The 16,203-nt window shown below is 55.8% G+C and overlaps 1 protein-coding gene across 5 annotated transcripts in view; it reads left to right on the top strand.

Moving 5' to 3' along the window:
* Nucleotides 1-5,261, top strand: part of GAPVD1 (GTPase activating protein and VPS9 domains 1) — a 31,677-nt gene extending 26,416 nt beyond the window's left edge. For all 5 annotated transcript variants that reach the window (XM_075439221.1, XM_075439223.1, XM_075439224.1 and 2 more), the window contains 2 exons: nucleotides 583-780; nucleotides 1,478-5,261. In XM_075439221.1, the coding sequence (XP_075295336.1) occupies nucleotides 583-780; nucleotides 1,478-1,618 (339 nt within the window). In that variant the 3' untranslated portion in view covers nucleotides 1,619-5,261. The remainder of the gene's footprint in view (nucleotides 1-582; nucleotides 781-1,477) is intronic.
* The last annotated feature ends 10,942 nt before the right edge of the window (nucleotides 5,262-16,203 follow it).

Below are 16,203 nucleotides of genomic sequence, written 5' to 3' on the forward strand. Positions count from 1 at the left end.
GACAAGATTTGAACCCTTTATGCTTCTAATGTGATTCGTATGCCATGGCTGTGGTTTACAGCTATCAAGTTAACTCTCAGAACTAGCCAGCATTAGTGGAACCTTTACAGATCTGTGAATTTGCCCAGTGCTTTCACTTTTCTCATGGTTAATAAGGTAACGAAAAGGAGGCTGGTGGGCTAAGAAGTCTGTGAGAGGCTGGATGTTTGCAGCCTTCCTAGTTCTCAATTCAGTGCGTGCACTGTGTCACTCAGCGTGGTGAGTGTTGGTAAAGCTGCTGATATGGAAGACCGAGACATACAGCTCTACCGTCAGTGAACCAGTGGGCTGGGGAAGTCGGGGCAAGTACAGGGTCATTATGTTAGTTGCAGGTAGAGTGCTGGCTCCTTGTAGTTTTTTTATTAGAACACAGCAGGAAGCCACCTTCATTGGCAGTGTAAAGTAACCACCTTCACTTAAAGCTTCCCGTTTCTCCGGGGCCTTGCTCCTGCCTGCAGGTCTCTGGTACTTCCGATCCTCTGTAGTGCACAGTAGTAGCTTGGACAAACAAGAACTGGCAGTGTGTTGGGGTTTTTTTCCTAGGTATATCTCCGGGAGGCACCATGGCCGTCTGCACAATCTGAAATCCGCACAATAAGTGCTTATAAGACCCCCCGAGACAAAGTACAGTGCATCCTGCGAATGTGTTCAACCATCATGAACCTGCTTAGTCTGGCAAATGAAGATTCAGTACCTGGGGCAGATGATTTTGTTCCTGTTCTGGTCTTTGTCCTCATAAAGGTGAGTTCTTTTGCAAAGATCACAAGTCCCAGTAATTCTGGGTCAAGCAAATTTTAGGAAGAAAATAACGTGTTTGGGTAACTGGGAGCATGCTAGACTCAAAACCAGATCTAATTCAGCAGATTTAAGTAGAAACATCAGAACTGTGGTCACAGTTACGATTTTTGAATCCAAGCAAACTTCGCGTTTGGAACGAAGGAAATAGGGGTGCAGGCAGCGTGCGTGGAGTGGGCTTTTTTTGAGGTGTGTCCACCAGCATCTGCCATCCGTGCCTGCGTAATCTTGTCCTAGTTCAGGACCGAGATCCACACTAGGGCTGGCTTGCGTTGTGTTGCAGACCTGGTTTGACACACGCGTGTTTGGAGAAGGGTCTGTCCTGCCCAAGACGCCAGAACAGCAGGCTTTTCCGTGTGGTGAAATCTGTGACAACTATAGATTCTGCCAGTGTTTACCCTTCTTTCTCTTGACCTGCTAGTTGTTTTTCCTTGTTGGAAAAATGCTCCTTTCGTCAAGTCTGATGCATTCTGAGTGTGTGAAGTGGGTGAACAGTCACTACCCGACGGATATGTTACATAATCATGTATTATGAATGTGTGAGGATCACTGTACAAATTGTTTCTCCATTCTGTGTCTTGTAATGTTTGATGTTTGGCTTTGCAAACAAGCTGTGAGTATCTCTTTCTTCTTCAACCCTCAGGCAAATCCACCTTGCTTGCTGTCCACTGTTCAGTACATTAGTAGTTTCTATGCCAACTGTTTATCTGGAGAAGAATCGTACTGGTGGATGCAGTTCACAGCAGCAGTTGAATTCATTAAAACTATTGATGACCGCAAGTAACTCACACAGCACATGTATGGGCAGACTGTTAGCAGAAGAAGAGTATCTAAGAATGTACAACAGTTGCAAAAGCTGAAGAAGAGACTTTCCTTGTATAATACTGTACAGAATTGAGGCATTTTAAAACACACCTTTACTAATCAAATTAATTTAACAGATTTTCCCCTTCTCTTTTGGTTGCGTTTTTCTCCCCTATAGACACTGGCACTGCAAAAGGGACCACAGTTTTCAGGTATTTTGGAATCTCAAAACATGCAGAAAATTCTTCATGCTTTTTTCCACCACCCTTCTTCCTGAATTCTTACTCACGTGAATAATTCACCGCATTTAATTTCTAGTAGAAAACTGAAATGAGAAGAATCAGGGCAACCACTTAGTGTACTTTCTAGCTCAATACACCTTTTATTAATAAAACACCAGCCACACTGAAAGTTTGTAGTAGCAGACATGAGCTATCAATTGTATTTCACCTAAATTTAAAATCTGAGAGGACGGTGTAAATATTATATACCTATATTTAATGCACTGCAATTATCTTTGGACTCATTATCCTTTGAATAAAGAAGCAAAAGCCTCTCTGACCTCTATAACAGGTTGTGACGTACTGTGTTTTGGTAATGAAAGGACTTCCTCGAATTAAAAAAGGGCAAACTGAAATATTTATTAAAATGTAATTAAGATTACTGAAATTTCTAAAACTGGAATTTATAATAGACAGGGCTTCTTAGATAGCTAAACACTTTTTGGCTAGGGCATTAGGGTGTTACAGAGGTTTGGATATGTAGAGGAGAGGGACTGTAAGTTACAATAGAGAAATCTAATATAAAGAAGGAGAAATAAAATACCTTACTGTAATATTTTTTCTGAAATATTGTGTATACTGTACAAACCCCAAACAGAGATCCTTAACAGAACCTTGGACTGTAATATATATTTTGATTAGTGACATTAAATACATATGCCAGGGGTTTCAGTGAATGTTTTTACTAAATGTTCTTCGTGTTGTCTGCTATGCAGCAGTGCAAGTTTTACTGTTCATATAAAATATTTTAAAATATAACACTGTTCTTTATGAAACATATCATGACATCAGTTCAGGGTGTTTTATAGATTTCTCACCCCACCTTTCCCTTAAACTGACAGTTATCAATTTAAAGAAGTTTTTTATGCACAGCACCACATGGGTTTTCTCATGAGTGAAATGGTCTGAGTGATGGCCAGTGGTCGCTCTCTGTATATAAGCATTTGCTGTTCTTTTTTAGCTAGAATTACAGTGAAAAAGGACAGCAAGCATTTTACTTTTTCATGTCAGTATTATTTCTTGCTCTTACCAGAGTATTCGTTGCACTTCTGACAGAGGGACGTGTTAAGACTTTGGTGTCTGTGAGTCGTAAAGAAAACAAAATCTTTCTCTCATTCTTTTCAAACCATGATGGCTTTTCTTTGCGTGTGTGTGCATTTTGATGATTAAAACCTGTAAGCAACTAGTACTTGGGAAAATCATTTGGCTAACTGAAATTAGAGCAATTTATGTAAAGTATCAAGTGCTCATTTGGCTGTGCTACCTGTCAAGGCATAATTAAAGAAACTTACTTTCTAGGCCTCTAATATGTAATTCAGAACAACATTTTTGCCAAACTAATCACAGGCGAGAGGGTGGGATGGTAACTTTTTTCTTTTATTTATAGTCTTTCTCCTCTATTAGAGACTTGATTGTGTGGAGGAGCAATACTCAGTAGAAACAAAATTCTTCTGATCTGCCTTACTGTGGTAACTCCGTCTGTGTAGCATTGCAATATTCTAGTTATTTAGCCTTGATGGGGTTTTGGTGCTGAACACGTAACTTGATATTGCAAGCACAGCCCTGACCAATAACACTCAGCAGCGAAGCACAAATATGCCCTTGAAGATATGGCCAGATCATATCTAAAAGCAATATAAATTCATTTATATTGAAGTGTCCTGTAATATTTAATTATTACTTGAATATCTGAGACGTTCAGACCGATGTGTGAAAGTTCTTTCAGTCCTGCAGTTTGGGCTGTAGTCGAGGACAGTATTTGTACGATCCTTCCGGAAGGCACAAAGCCACGCGAGTCGGTGATCGCGCTGCGCGTTGCTTCTGCTTGTGAACTTGGCAAGCAGGGTTTGATCAGCACCATCAGGTCTTTCACGTTTGCTCTCCTTTATGGAAGGGGCAAGAACCGTTTCCTTCACAATCTTGATCACTTTTTGTTTTTCTGTGTAGAAAAATACTGAGAAGAACTGGAGTCTTTTATTGCTTTTTAGTTACTTTCAAAGCAGCAAGTGTTCCCGTGAGCCCCAGGTGAGCTGAGAGTCTTCACAGCAAGATGGTCCTTTGCTTCTTTTTTTGAACCTACTCTGAATGTCCTTTGTAGAGTCTTGGTAGGCGTAGTTAGGGAATTAGGGTTTCCAAAGAATTGAAAACCTTCCTGTAATACCCTCTTACTATTTTCCCCTGCTGTCCCATAATGTTTTGTTTTAAAATGATAAAGTACACGTATAGGAGGTGAGGTTAGGTTTTGTTGTGCAATAGTAAAGGTGAAAAGACAGGGCACAAAGGACCAAACGTAGCAGAACTGTTGCCAAAAGGTGCCAGCCAACCCTCTACCTGTTGCTGTAAACTTGGTGCTTTCTGTTAATTAAATTCCTGCAGCCACCGAAGGGCGAGTGGAGCGTTTGGGGGAGGGAGAGGGGGTAGAGCCCGTGAGTAGCAAGGAGCAGTCATGGAGGCTCCGTCGCTGACTGCAGCGCTGGTGCTTGGCATGTCTGGAGGAGCTCCAGATCAAACGAGGGCATGGCTGTGCCTCCTGGTATTTCAGAGGTGGTATTTTCCCTTTTTGGGTAGAGGAGTGAAAGGAAAGGGCTGGTTTTTTCATCCCGAGCAGATTCCTGTTTGCTCCTAACCCTAAATGAGATTTCTCTTTGAAGCTTTTTTAAATCCCCTCTAAGGCGAACTGGAGCGTGTACGGCCTATTACGTGTTTGAGTTTAGGGGATTTTGTTTTCAAGACCTTACACTACCAAATGCTGAATGTAACTGCCATAAATTTCAGGAAAAAAAGCCACGAGCGTGATCCTGTTTCCCGTGGGTGAGTTTCTGGTGAGCACAGTGTTGGTTCGTATCGCTTGCAAGTGTCGATGTTCTGTTGGGCCGAATTCTCACACAAGTTTGAGAAGGTGCTGCCGTGCTGCTGCCGAGCGGCGTGGGGGGAAAGCGGCGGGCGGAGGCAGACCCGGTCGGCAGCACAGCCAAGCCGAGTTTGGCACGAGTGTGGCCGTGCAGACCGGCAGCCTCCAGCTCGCAGCGTGGCGGGAGGGCTGGAGCCGCAGGAGAGCGGGGACGAGTTCTCTGAGTTGGGAAGCAGCTGGTGACTTGGTTGAGCCTGTACTACTTGAGAATTAATCTCTGCTGAGTTCGTAGTGTGTGTTCTGTACCTTTTAATTGTGCTTTACCTCTGTTTAAAAGCTTTGTACTGCCTCTCCTCTTTGAAACTGGTAAAGCCTTTATAAATCTAAATTAATGAGCTTGCACAATCTTGTATACAGGAACCCCATCTTGTCTCTAACGTGATTATTAATGTATTATTCTGTAAAAACTGATTAAAAGGAGAGCAGTTTAACCGCCTGGGTTTCATGTTTCCGCCTTGTTCCAACGCGAGCAGCTGAAGATGGCAGCGCAAGCGTGAACAGCTTCCCACCAGCTCTGCGAGCTTTCCCGTTCGGCGTCGCTGCGCTGCTGCGTCCTCAGCCCTTCCGCGGCAGTGTGCGGGGAGTGGACAGCGGCAAAACCCCCCCCGAGATCCAGTTAATGGGAGAGGATGCACCGCTGAGCTGCCTGCTGAATGCCGAGCTCTGCAGGTTGGCTTATTTTATTTATTTATTTTTTTTAAAAATCATGCAGCTTGGCTGTCCTGGTAGTTTGATGGGAATAGATAGCTACATGCAGCGAGGTGGCTCGCCTGGGGACAGCCGCCGCGACCGTGGTCCCTCCCTCCGCTGCGTGTTGTTCATTGCCTCGACGGGAGTGGTCGAGTCCGAAATGACCATGTTTTGGTGATCTTATTTCTTCAGAATTGTTCACATCACCTACCATATAGTGGATCTCAGTGGCCGCCGTGCAGCCGCCCCGGTCCCGCACCCATTCGGGGCGGGTGGGCGAAGCGGCGGGACCGGGGCGGCTGCACGGCGGCCGTGTGGTGCTGCCACGAGCTGGGTCCCCGCAGTATTATTGACCTTGATTCTCTCTCGTTTGCATCCAGCATTTTTCATCCTCTGGAATATGGTGTTTGGGGACCTTTCCATCATTAAGTGGATTTACAGCAATTTCCTTATGTGTTTTCTCCGAGGGATTCTGTTATGAGAGGCACATTAAATCTCCATTAATACCTCATTATCCGACTGATAAGATTACCATGATAATGAGGCAGAAATTCTAATTGTTTCACTTCTTATTGTGCCTTTCATTAAATCATATACCTGGAAGTTGCTGTTGGAGAGGGGAGCTCCAGCCTGCAGCCCTCAGGAGGGGAACCTGTCCCCGGTGCACCAGGGATGCCGGGGCGTGCTGGTCTGCTCCTCCGTGGCCACGCTACCGGGAAGGCTCCCAGGGCCTCCAGTAACCTGGGCTGGGGAGCGCGTTCCGGGGACAGCGCGTTCTGGGGACAGCGCGTTCTTGGGGACAGCGCGTTCTGGGGACAGCGCGTTCTGGGGACAGCACGTTCTTGGGGACAGCGTGTTCTGCGCGGCCCCGTGCTGTGGTTTTACACAGCCGCTTGCTCCTGAGGGCGTTTGAGCGCAGGGGTGTCGTGTGTGAGCAGCCTCCTTCGGAGCTGTTACAGCCCATCAGGTCAATGATCCATGAACTAAAAAGTCTCTAAGCAGGAGCAATTATTGTCTATCATGTGTCAAAGGCACCCGTATTGACCCCGATGGATGGAGCCATTACGGCCTGTTGAGTCAACGATCCATGAACGGGAGTCCCTGGGAGCAGAGGTCTGGCAGGCCATGCCCGCGCCATCTCGGCTGTCCCCTCCCTTGCGAGGGCTGAGGGACGTGCGGGGTGCGGGGACGGAGACCGCTGTGGGGAGTGGGCTGCTGCTACCCTGTGCTCTCCACGCCGCGGGGCAGCCCGGAGCCGGGGGGCAGCCCGGAGCCGGGGGGCAGCCCCTCTGTGAAGGTCTGCATCCGCACCGGTCCCCCAGCTCCTGGTCCCCCGGGTCATGCACAGGGGTCCCCAGTGACCAGCACGACCTGGGCCACAGCCCCGAGATGGGTGACGGCGTTGTGGGGCTGTCGGTCACACACTGCTGGCGAGACCCCTGCCCTCTCCTGGCCGGGACCCCACGGCCGACCTCGGCTGGGAGCACCACAGGGGCCCTGCTCGGGGTCGGGGCCGGCTCCAGGTCCCCCAGCTCCTCGCGGGGGCCGAGCCCTCCCCACAGACAGCCCCGTTCCTCGGGCTCAGCGCCTGGCCGGCGGTGGAGGGCAGCTCTCGCCACGCGGGGCCCGGGATGAGGTCGGCGGGAGCCCCTGCTTTGGGCACAGCGGGGCCTTGAGCACGGAGCCCTGGCAGAGCCCGGGGCCGGGGCGCAGGCGGCGCTGAGCCGGGGAGACGGAGCGGGGGACGGCACCGATCCCCCCGCCTGGGCTCCTCGCGTCCAGATCTGTAGCGAAAAATAACGTTATCCTGCACAGTGGGCTTCGTCAGGCTCCTCCCGCGCTAACAAGGCGATGTCTCCATAGTAACTGGCACGTTCGGAGGGCAGGAGGCGCAGGGCACGGGAGACAAAGCCTGCGCCAGAGCAGCGGGCAGGCCCCACGGCACAGCCCTCCGGCACCCCACGGCACAGCCCATTGGCCCCCATGGCCCACGGCACAACCCACCGTCACCCCACAGCACAGCCTTCCAGCACCCCACGGCGCAGCCACCATCACCCCACGGCACAGCCCTCCAGCACCCCGTGGCACAGCCCATCGGCATCCCATGGCCCACGGCACAGCCCTCCGGCACCCCATGGCACAGCCCTCCATCACCCCACGGCGCAGCCCACCGTCACCCCGCAGCACAGTCCTCCATCACCCCACGGCACAGCCCACCATCACCCCGCAGCACAGCCCACCGGCACCCCACGGAACACCCCCCGGCACTCCGCGGCACAGCCTCCAGCACATGGTGCTGCTCGGCCGGGAGCAGTGGCTCCCTGCCCTGGCCCCGCTGCTCGGCGAGGAGCGGAGTGCGGCCCCTCCGTGGCAGCACTCCTGGCAGCGACCCCGGTCCACGCGGCGTTGGGGACGTCGCAGCCGTGGGGAGCGGTGGCTGCTGGTGCCAGCCCGCAGAGCTGGAGCTGCCCAGGCGGCCGTGGCCGTGGGACCGTGGTGGGGCGGCTGCGTGGTTCGGCGGTGCCGGAGCACCTGGGCCGGGCAGGTGCGTGGTGGGCAGCCGGGGCCGTGCCCTGCCCCGCGCTGCGCTGCCCTGCGCTGCCCGCCCCGCCGGCAGCACGGCCACTTAACCACATCGCCAGCAGAGTCGTTGGGCTGGGGTTAATCAACATTCATTCACGTTTCCAAGTGTAAATTGAGCATTTGTTTAATTATGTGTAAGTAGCAATACATTCTGGCCATTATCTAAATCACTATTTTATTTCCTGGATGTGGTTTCATAATGCTGGGTTTGTGCTCCAGCCTCTGCATCATTAACAGAGAAGAGTTAATGAATATAAAAGCGTAAAGGCTAATTACACTTTAATTTACAATCATGGTCTCATTTTGGGACCACATGAAATCTGTTTTGAAAACAATTTAAAAAAAAAAAATAGCCCAGTGAAGGTCTGGTGAGTAGCAGGGTTTGGCACAAAGCGAGCGGTGCCGGTGGCCGCCAGGCCCGGTGCAGCGCGGCCGCTCGGCGCTGGCGGGGCTCGGCTGCCCGCGGCTCCCGGCCGGCTGCCGGGTCCCTCGCTCACCCCGCGGCCGTGGCCCCGCGGCAGAACGGCCCGGGCTGGCGGGGTGACCCCGGCGGGGGCTGCGCGGCTGCGGCGATGGTGCTGAGGGATGCGGATTGGAGCCGAGAGGAGAGCACAGTTCACCTGAAGGAGACAGAGATTTATTGGGCTGCAGATGTTGAAAGCAAAATTCAGCAAGACTGCTGACTCGAGCACTTTGCGATATTTACAGTTACGGGGATCTAACGGCGTGCGTTGCAGCGAGCGGGGCTTGGCGGGAGCTGGCACCGGTGCCCGGTCGCTACGGGGGGACAGCACCTGCAATGGGAGCTCGCAGCGGGGCAGGTGATGGTGGGCGGTTTCAGACTCCACTTCTGCCGTGTCGGCTGCGGGGGGATCGCTCCAGGCAGCGGAGATTTGGCCACCCCAGGGGCCGTTCGGTGCCGCGGCAGCTCCCTGTGTGCCGTGGCGGGGCAGAGCCCCCGGGATAGCCCCCAGTGCTGGCAGCTGCCCACGGCAGAGACCACCATGGCTTCGTCTGAGGACCTCCCTGAGGCTCTGGGGACCCTTCCTCTCCCGACGCACAGCCTGTGCGGGCGCTCGGCACGGAAGGCGGCAGTGACGGCAGGCACCGCAGGACGCTGAGCTTGCGGGCGGAGGAGATGCTGGCCATGCCATCCTCTGCCTGGCAGCTGCTGGTGCGAAGCAAAGCGCTCGCTGCGGTGCTGCTCGGCGTTCCTGCCCCGGCGCAGCAAACCCGACAGCAGCTGCTTCTGCTCCAGCCCGAACGGCGCTGCCTGCGACGGCACCCAGCGCAGCCGGTCCTGCCGCCCTCGCACCCGCTGCCTGCTGCTCCCCGGCCGGGCTCTGGGGCAGAGACCCCCGGCCGGTGTCCTGCCGCGGCACCGGCCCCAGCGGCAGCTGGTGGGACGGGTGCCGGCACTGCCCCGGCTGCGGGAGCGGAGGCTGGGTGCGGGCTGTGGGATCGCCCTCCTGGCTCCGGCCGCAGGTTACGGGTGGGATTTCGGTGCTGAGGCGTTGGGTGGGCACTGCCAGGGCGGTGGGAGAGCAGGGCCCGGGGAGCCGCGCTGGAGCACGTCGCCAGTGTACTGGTGTGCACACACGTGTGTGCTCCTGTGTTCTGCAACTGGCAAAAAATATCTGTTTGTGTTTCCTTTATTGTTCTGATTCCCTCAAAAATGAAATAAAAGCCGAGTGCTGGCTGCAGGAGGGAGCAGTGGCCTCGGAGCGAGAGGCTCATTCTCTCCGCTGGGCTGGCTGCCTGCAGCCGGCAGAGGAAATAAATCTCCCCGAGAAAACCACTTTGCTCACACAATTTCAATCCAGCAGGGCATAGTGGCATCACTCACTTCTTGTTTTATTTAGCTGATAATCTTTTATTGGGCCAGTCGAGCCCTGCGGCAGCACAAGGCCTGCACCGGGGCTGCCGCAGGCGCGCGGAGCCGGGAGCTCGCCGAGCCGCGCTGGCTCCCGCGGCGATGCCGGCGGTGAAGCCTCTGCCGGGGCCCAGCTCGGGCAGCGCCGGGATGTGTCCCCGGGCAGGTGGGTCCCCTGGGCGCTGGCCCTGCAGCAGCCCCCGCCGCTTCGCTCCCCCCGCCCAGGGCTGCGGCCGGGCCGTGTCCTTCTGTCCCAAGGTGGCTCTGAAGGTGCTCGGGGCCATCTGCTCGGCGGATTCAGCGGCCTCAGCACTGGCAGCGGCCCCAGGGGCTCTGCAAACGCCGCTCCCGGTGATGGATGCGCTGAGCGCGGGGCAGCGGAGGCTCCTTCACCAGCGCGCTGTCATGGCACCGATCGCCCCGGCCGGGGACGCGGTGCGGGGGCTCCACTGTCCCCCTGCTCCCTGTGGGTCCCCGTGCCTGGTGTTGTGTGCTCGTCCCCACTCCGCTGCGGTCACCCCGCCTTCCCGCCCCCTTCCCGGGGCAATGCCAGCGCTGTGCCGCAGCCGAAGCCTCGCGCGTCCCTCGGACGGGTCTGTCATCCGGCTCGTCACCGAGCGCGAGGCCGTGGCACTAATGAACACATCCAGCAGGTTGAGCGCCTGCAGCCGCTAATTGAAAGCGTTCACAACTGGGAATTAATGGGGGTTAGGCACGCTCCCCGCGCTAATAGAGATCTCCCTTTCAGAAATCCACGGCTGCGGAAGCCAGCAGAGGAAGAGCGGCCGCGGTGCCCTGTGCCGTGCCGGGGAGCAGCCCAGGGCCACGCGTGTCCCCTCCAAGCCCCTGACAGAGAGAGGGACTGGGAGTGCTGGGGGACGACAGGTTGGCCATGAGCCAGCAGCGTGCCCTGGGGGCCGAGAAGGCCGATGGGATCCTGGGGTGCATCACGAGGAGTGTGGGCAGCAGGGCGAGGGAGGTTCTCCTCCTCCTCTGCTCTGCCCTGGGGAGGCCCCATCTGGAGTGCTGTGTCCAGTGCTGGGCTCCCCAGTTCAAGAAAGACGAGGAGCTACTGGAGAGAGTCCAGCGCAGGGCTATGAGGATGAGGAGGGGACTGGAGCATCTCTCCTACAAGGAGAGGCTGAGGCAGCTGGGCTTGTTCAGCCTGGAGAAGAGAAGGCTGAGAGGGGTCCTTAGAAATGCCTCTAAATATCTGCAGGGTGGGTGTCAGGAGGACGGGGCCAGACTCTTTCCAGTGGTGCCCAGCGACAGGACAAGGGGCAACGGGCACAAACTGGAGCAGAGGAAGCTCCAGCTGAAGATGAGGAAGAACTTCTTCCCTCTGAGGGTGACGGAGCCCTGGCCCAGGCTGCCCAGGGAGGCTGTGGAGTCTCCTTCTCTGGAGATATTCCAGCCCCGCCTGGCCACGGTGCTGTGCAGCCTGCTCTGGGTGACCCTGCTTCGGCAGGGGGTTGGGCTGGGGGACCCACAGAGGTCCCTGCCAACCCCTGCCATGCTGGGATTCTGTGACAGCTCAGCTGTGTCCGGCTGGCAGCACTTCGATGATGTGCAGAAAAAACAGTGTGTGAGAGGGGCCGCGGGTGACACCTGGCTGTGCCATGCCCGGTCCATGGGTGCCAGCGTTGCTCCTGCCGGTGCCTGCAGGCCACCCACACGCCGGGGAGCCGCCAGCCCTCCCGCCCGCAGCGCGGGGCTGATGCGGCGTGGAGCTGGGGGTTAGCTGTGGGTTTTCCTTCTCATACGTCACCCTGAGAAACGCGACGCCTGACCCTGCAGCTGAGGGATGCCGGGGGCTGCTGGGGGCTTCGGCTCTTCCCGGAGGTGTCCGGTGCGACGTGCTGGGCCTCGCGAAGGCTCACAGCTCACAGTCCTGCCGGACCGCAGGGACCCGCCGCCCACCGTGGCGGAAGCAGCCGAGGTTCGGCCGAGGCTGACCCCCATGCGTGTGCAGCTCCTGGGGCAGCCGTGGGTCGGGGGCTCAGCCAGAAACGCCCCGGTCCTTCAATGTCTTGTCTCCTGTCATGGCCTGGGACCAAACCTCCACTGGTCCCTCCATCCCCCCTCCCCACGTCAGTAACTCCTGCACCGGCAACTCTCTGTTACAGGGCCTGGGGGGGTCCCCTGACTCCCTCCTGCAGCCTGCCCCGGCCACACGAGCGGGACTCGTGCGCTGCTTGGGGGGGGCCGAGACCATGGTGAGCCCCTCGTGCCCCGTGGTCGCCCATCCCTTGCAGAGCTTGGCTGCCCTCAGCTCCTCGTGGCCATGAGGTCGGGATGCCATCGGTGCTGGGCATCGTCTCAGCCCCCCAGTAGCCCCCGCGGCCCCCCCTTGCCAGCGTTCCCACCTCCCCATGGATCCTTGTCAGCCCAAAACTTGTCAGCACTGATTTCATATTTACTTCCAGATTGTGGATGAAAATGTTGAACATCATCATTTGATGATGATTCCCCATTGACAACTACTTTTTGAGACCTGTCAGTCAGCCAATTCTTAATCCTTTTAATGTGTGCTCTATTGATATTATATAGAGCTAATTTTTTAATCAAAACGTCATGTACTATTAAATCAAATGCCTCACAGAAGCCTGAGTACACCACAGCTTCTCAGTTACTTTTATTAGCTAAACTTTTAAATTAAAAGAAAGAAACCAAATTTTTTGACAAGCCGTACTTTCCGTAAAACCGTGCTACCCGGTGCTAATTACAGCCCCGCTCGCTAACGACCGCCGCCGTTCCCGCTCCCCCGCTGCTGCCTCGGAGGGGCGAGCCGCGGCCGGAGGCGCTGGGACAGGGCTGGACGCGCCGGGGATCGCTGGGCTGCCAGCGTGGCTGCTGGGGCCGAGGAGCCGAATCCCGGCCACCTCACAGCTAAAGCCTTGGTGGGGAAACGGGAATTTTCCTCCGGTGCTGGATGCAGCCTCTGACCTGAAAACCACGGCCCCAGCCTCCCCGGATGCGGAGCACGAGCCGGCGTGCAAATGTGAGCTGACAGCCCAAGACACACCAATATGGTTACCAGCTGTCCGGCCGCCACCGGGCCGTGCTGGTCGGGAAGGCGATGCCCCAGTCGCAGATGCCTTTCGGGGGGAGGAGGAGGAGGGAGGGCTGAGGCAGGGCCAGGCGCAGGCACATACGTGCAGGCGGGCACACGCTGCCCAGCGCCGCGTCGCTGGGACCGGCACCATCGCTCGTCAGACCGAGACAAGCGGCCGGGGTCCCGCCAGCTTCGCCGTGGGTGGGTGCTCGGGCGCGGTGGGCCCAGCGCCGGGGGCTGCCCGTGCCACTGAGGACCCCAGCCCAGAGCCAGGCGAGCCAAGGTGAGCCCTCCCTGTGCAGGGATCCCTCGGCTGCCGCCCGCGCCGTGTCCTGCACGGGTCCATCCTGTGCCAGTGGCTACGCCAGCTCCCTCCCCTCCGGATCAAGCAACTCTTTGTAAATCTAAATTAATAAGGTTGCAGGGCTATAGACACAGGAACACGTGCTGTATCTTGTCTTTGTCGATCAATGCATTATATCATCCCATAAAACTGATTACAAAGCAGAGCTGTTCATCTCACCAGGTTCCATGTCTCAACATTATAAATTTCATATTATGGTTAATGATTGTCAGTGCAGACAGAGAACACGCAAGCTGATCAGTATTGTAGTTTATAATTAATTATTGGAACGTTCCTGCAGAGGACACCAAGGAGGGAGTGGCTGCTGATTAGCAATTTATTATCTCTAAAACGCCAAAGAGCAACGTGGAAGGAGAGGTTGTGTGTCTGGCACTGCCCGTGCCAGAGTGGGGCAGAGGGGTCCCAGCTGGGGCACGGAGCACCAGTGGGACCTGCCACCACCCCAGCTCCACGCACGTGTCCCCAGCGGGCACGGGCACGGGGAGGCTGGGGCTCGGCTGGCAGCTGGGCACCCGAGCAGAGGCCCGAGGCCATCGCACAGGCCAGCACCTCCCGGCACAGGCAGAGGCAATGGCACGGCACCGGTGCCAGCGCGGCGGTGGGACCCGGCACATCCCTGCAGCAGGGAGCACACTGGGAGAGCTGGGGCTGCTCAGCCTGGGGAGGAGAAGGCTCTGGGGACACCTCAGAGCAGCTGCCAGTACTTAAAGGGGGCCTGTAGGAAGGATGGGGACAGGCTTTTCAGCAGGGCCTGCAGCGACAGGACAAGGGGTGATGGCTTTAAACTGAAAGAGGCAGATTCAGACTGGACAGAAGGAAGAAGTGTTTTTCACTGAGGGTGGTGAGGCCCTGGCACGGGTTGCCCAGAGAGGTGGTGGATGCCCCATCCCTGGGAACGTCCAAGGCCAGGCTGGACGGAGCTCTGAGCGACCTGGTCCGGTTGAAGATGGCCCTGCTCACGGCAGGGGGCTGGACTGGATGGGCTCTAAAGGTCCCTACCCACCCAAACCGTTCTGTGGTTCCAGGATCTGATGATTCTGCCATCCTGCCAAGCCTTGCCACACGCTGCTGCCAGGAATCGCTGCCTGTCCTGCCTGCTCCCGTCCCCGCAGCCGTTCAGCGGGGCGGGATGGCACACGCCGCCACACCAGCAGCTCGTAGGGAGCGGGAGTTCGTGTACCGACAGCATGAGCGAATAAAAAGAATAATGAGCGAATAAAAAGAGTAATGAGCAAATAAAAAGAATAACAACCAGCACTTCACCTGAGCCCCGACAGCAAGAGAGGATGCATCCCCCCCAGCCAGACGATGCCATAACCGTGCCTGTGCCACTCCCCAAGGCCTGGGGGCTCCCCCTCCCTGTATTTTGGCTGCATCTCCCCCCCCCCGGGGCGCTTCGGGCACCCCCTTGTCCGTAGGGAAGCTGCAACGAACAGATGTCCCTGCCCCAGCTCTGGACACCGGGATGTCGGACCCTCAGGCTAGATGGTGACCTGGTTGCTGATGCCAGCTGCTTGGAGACCCCATGGCTGGATGATGCTCACCCTTGTCTGGCAGCCCTGCCCGTGGCCGTCGAGGGGCTGCGACCCCCGGGGGGGTCTCAGCCCCTCGACGGCCACGGGCAGGGCTGCGGTGGCTCGTCCTCCGCTCAGCCCTGGCCACCATGCCTGCTCCTCGCACGGCTGGCACTGCTTTATCATCCAGAGCAGAGGAAAGGCAGAAAATTCTTGAGGAGAAGGAAAAAAAAAAGAACAAAAACAAACCAACCCCAAAGTCCCATTAAAAAAAGAACAAACATTGGCAAGTAATTGGATTAGGGTTTTATCAGATCTTCTCTCTCGAAGTCAATCAGTCTGTTCCTCGGTGGGGGGGATGTCTTATCGCAGGGATTTAAATTTTATTGACTAATAACGATGCTTTACAAAGAAAGAAGCAGGGCCCTGCGCCAAGGGGAAGTGTCACAGCCTCGGGAAGCCACTTTTTTTTATTTATTGTTTATTTATTTTCCATTGCAGGGTTTAGGTGGGGATGAGTTTGATCCCTCCCCCCCTCCCCCAGCAACAAAAGCAATGAGAGGCACCAAACTGGGATGCAGATGACTCTGTCAGCCAAGAAGACGGCTGGCTTGCTCCAAATGGCCCGGCAGAACGTTAGGGAAGGGACGCCTTTGAGAAGGGACATCGTCTGCAGAGCCTTTTTCTGGCTGATTCACCAGAAATCATGGAGTCGGTACCGGGGGGGGGGGGGGGGGGGGGGTTATTAGCATGGCCTCCAGTTGTGTCGTGGGAGGTTTAGATTGGATATTTGGGAAAATTTCTTTACTGAAAGGGTGGTCAGGCGTTGGACCAGGCTGCCCAGGGCAGTGGTGGAGTCCCCATTGCTGGAGGTGTTCAAAAAAATGTGTAGACGTGGCACTTCAGGACACGGTTTAGCAGACATGGTGGTGTTGGGTTGATGGTTGGACCTGACGATCTTAGAGGTCTTTTCCAACCTTAAAGCTTCTATGATTCTATGATTATTGACCCCAGTCGCTCAGAACTGTCATGCCACAAGCATGCAAGTCCCTGCTGGTGTGGGCACGGCCAGGGGCGAAGGCAGCCCAAGCACCTTGGTCCCCACGCACCCAGCTGGCATGGCCACCTTGTCCCTGACCCCCACTGCCACCCACCCTGCTCCCCAGCGGGGCCCAGCACACGCAGACTCCCAGCTTCTCCATCTTCTCCCAACTAACCAGCAATAGGATGAGAGGCAATGGCCACAAGTTGCATCGGGGAGGTTCAGATTGGACATCTGGAAAAATTTCCTTAC

This window comes from Opisthocomus hoazin, chromosome 19, assembly GCF_030867145.1.
Source record: "Opisthocomus hoazin isolate bOpiHoa1 chromosome 19, bOpiHoa1.hap1, whole genome shotgun sequence".
In the NCBI taxonomy this organism is placed as follows: Eukaryota; Metazoa; Chordata; class Aves; order Opisthocomiformes; family Opisthocomidae; genus Opisthocomus; species Opisthocomus hoazin.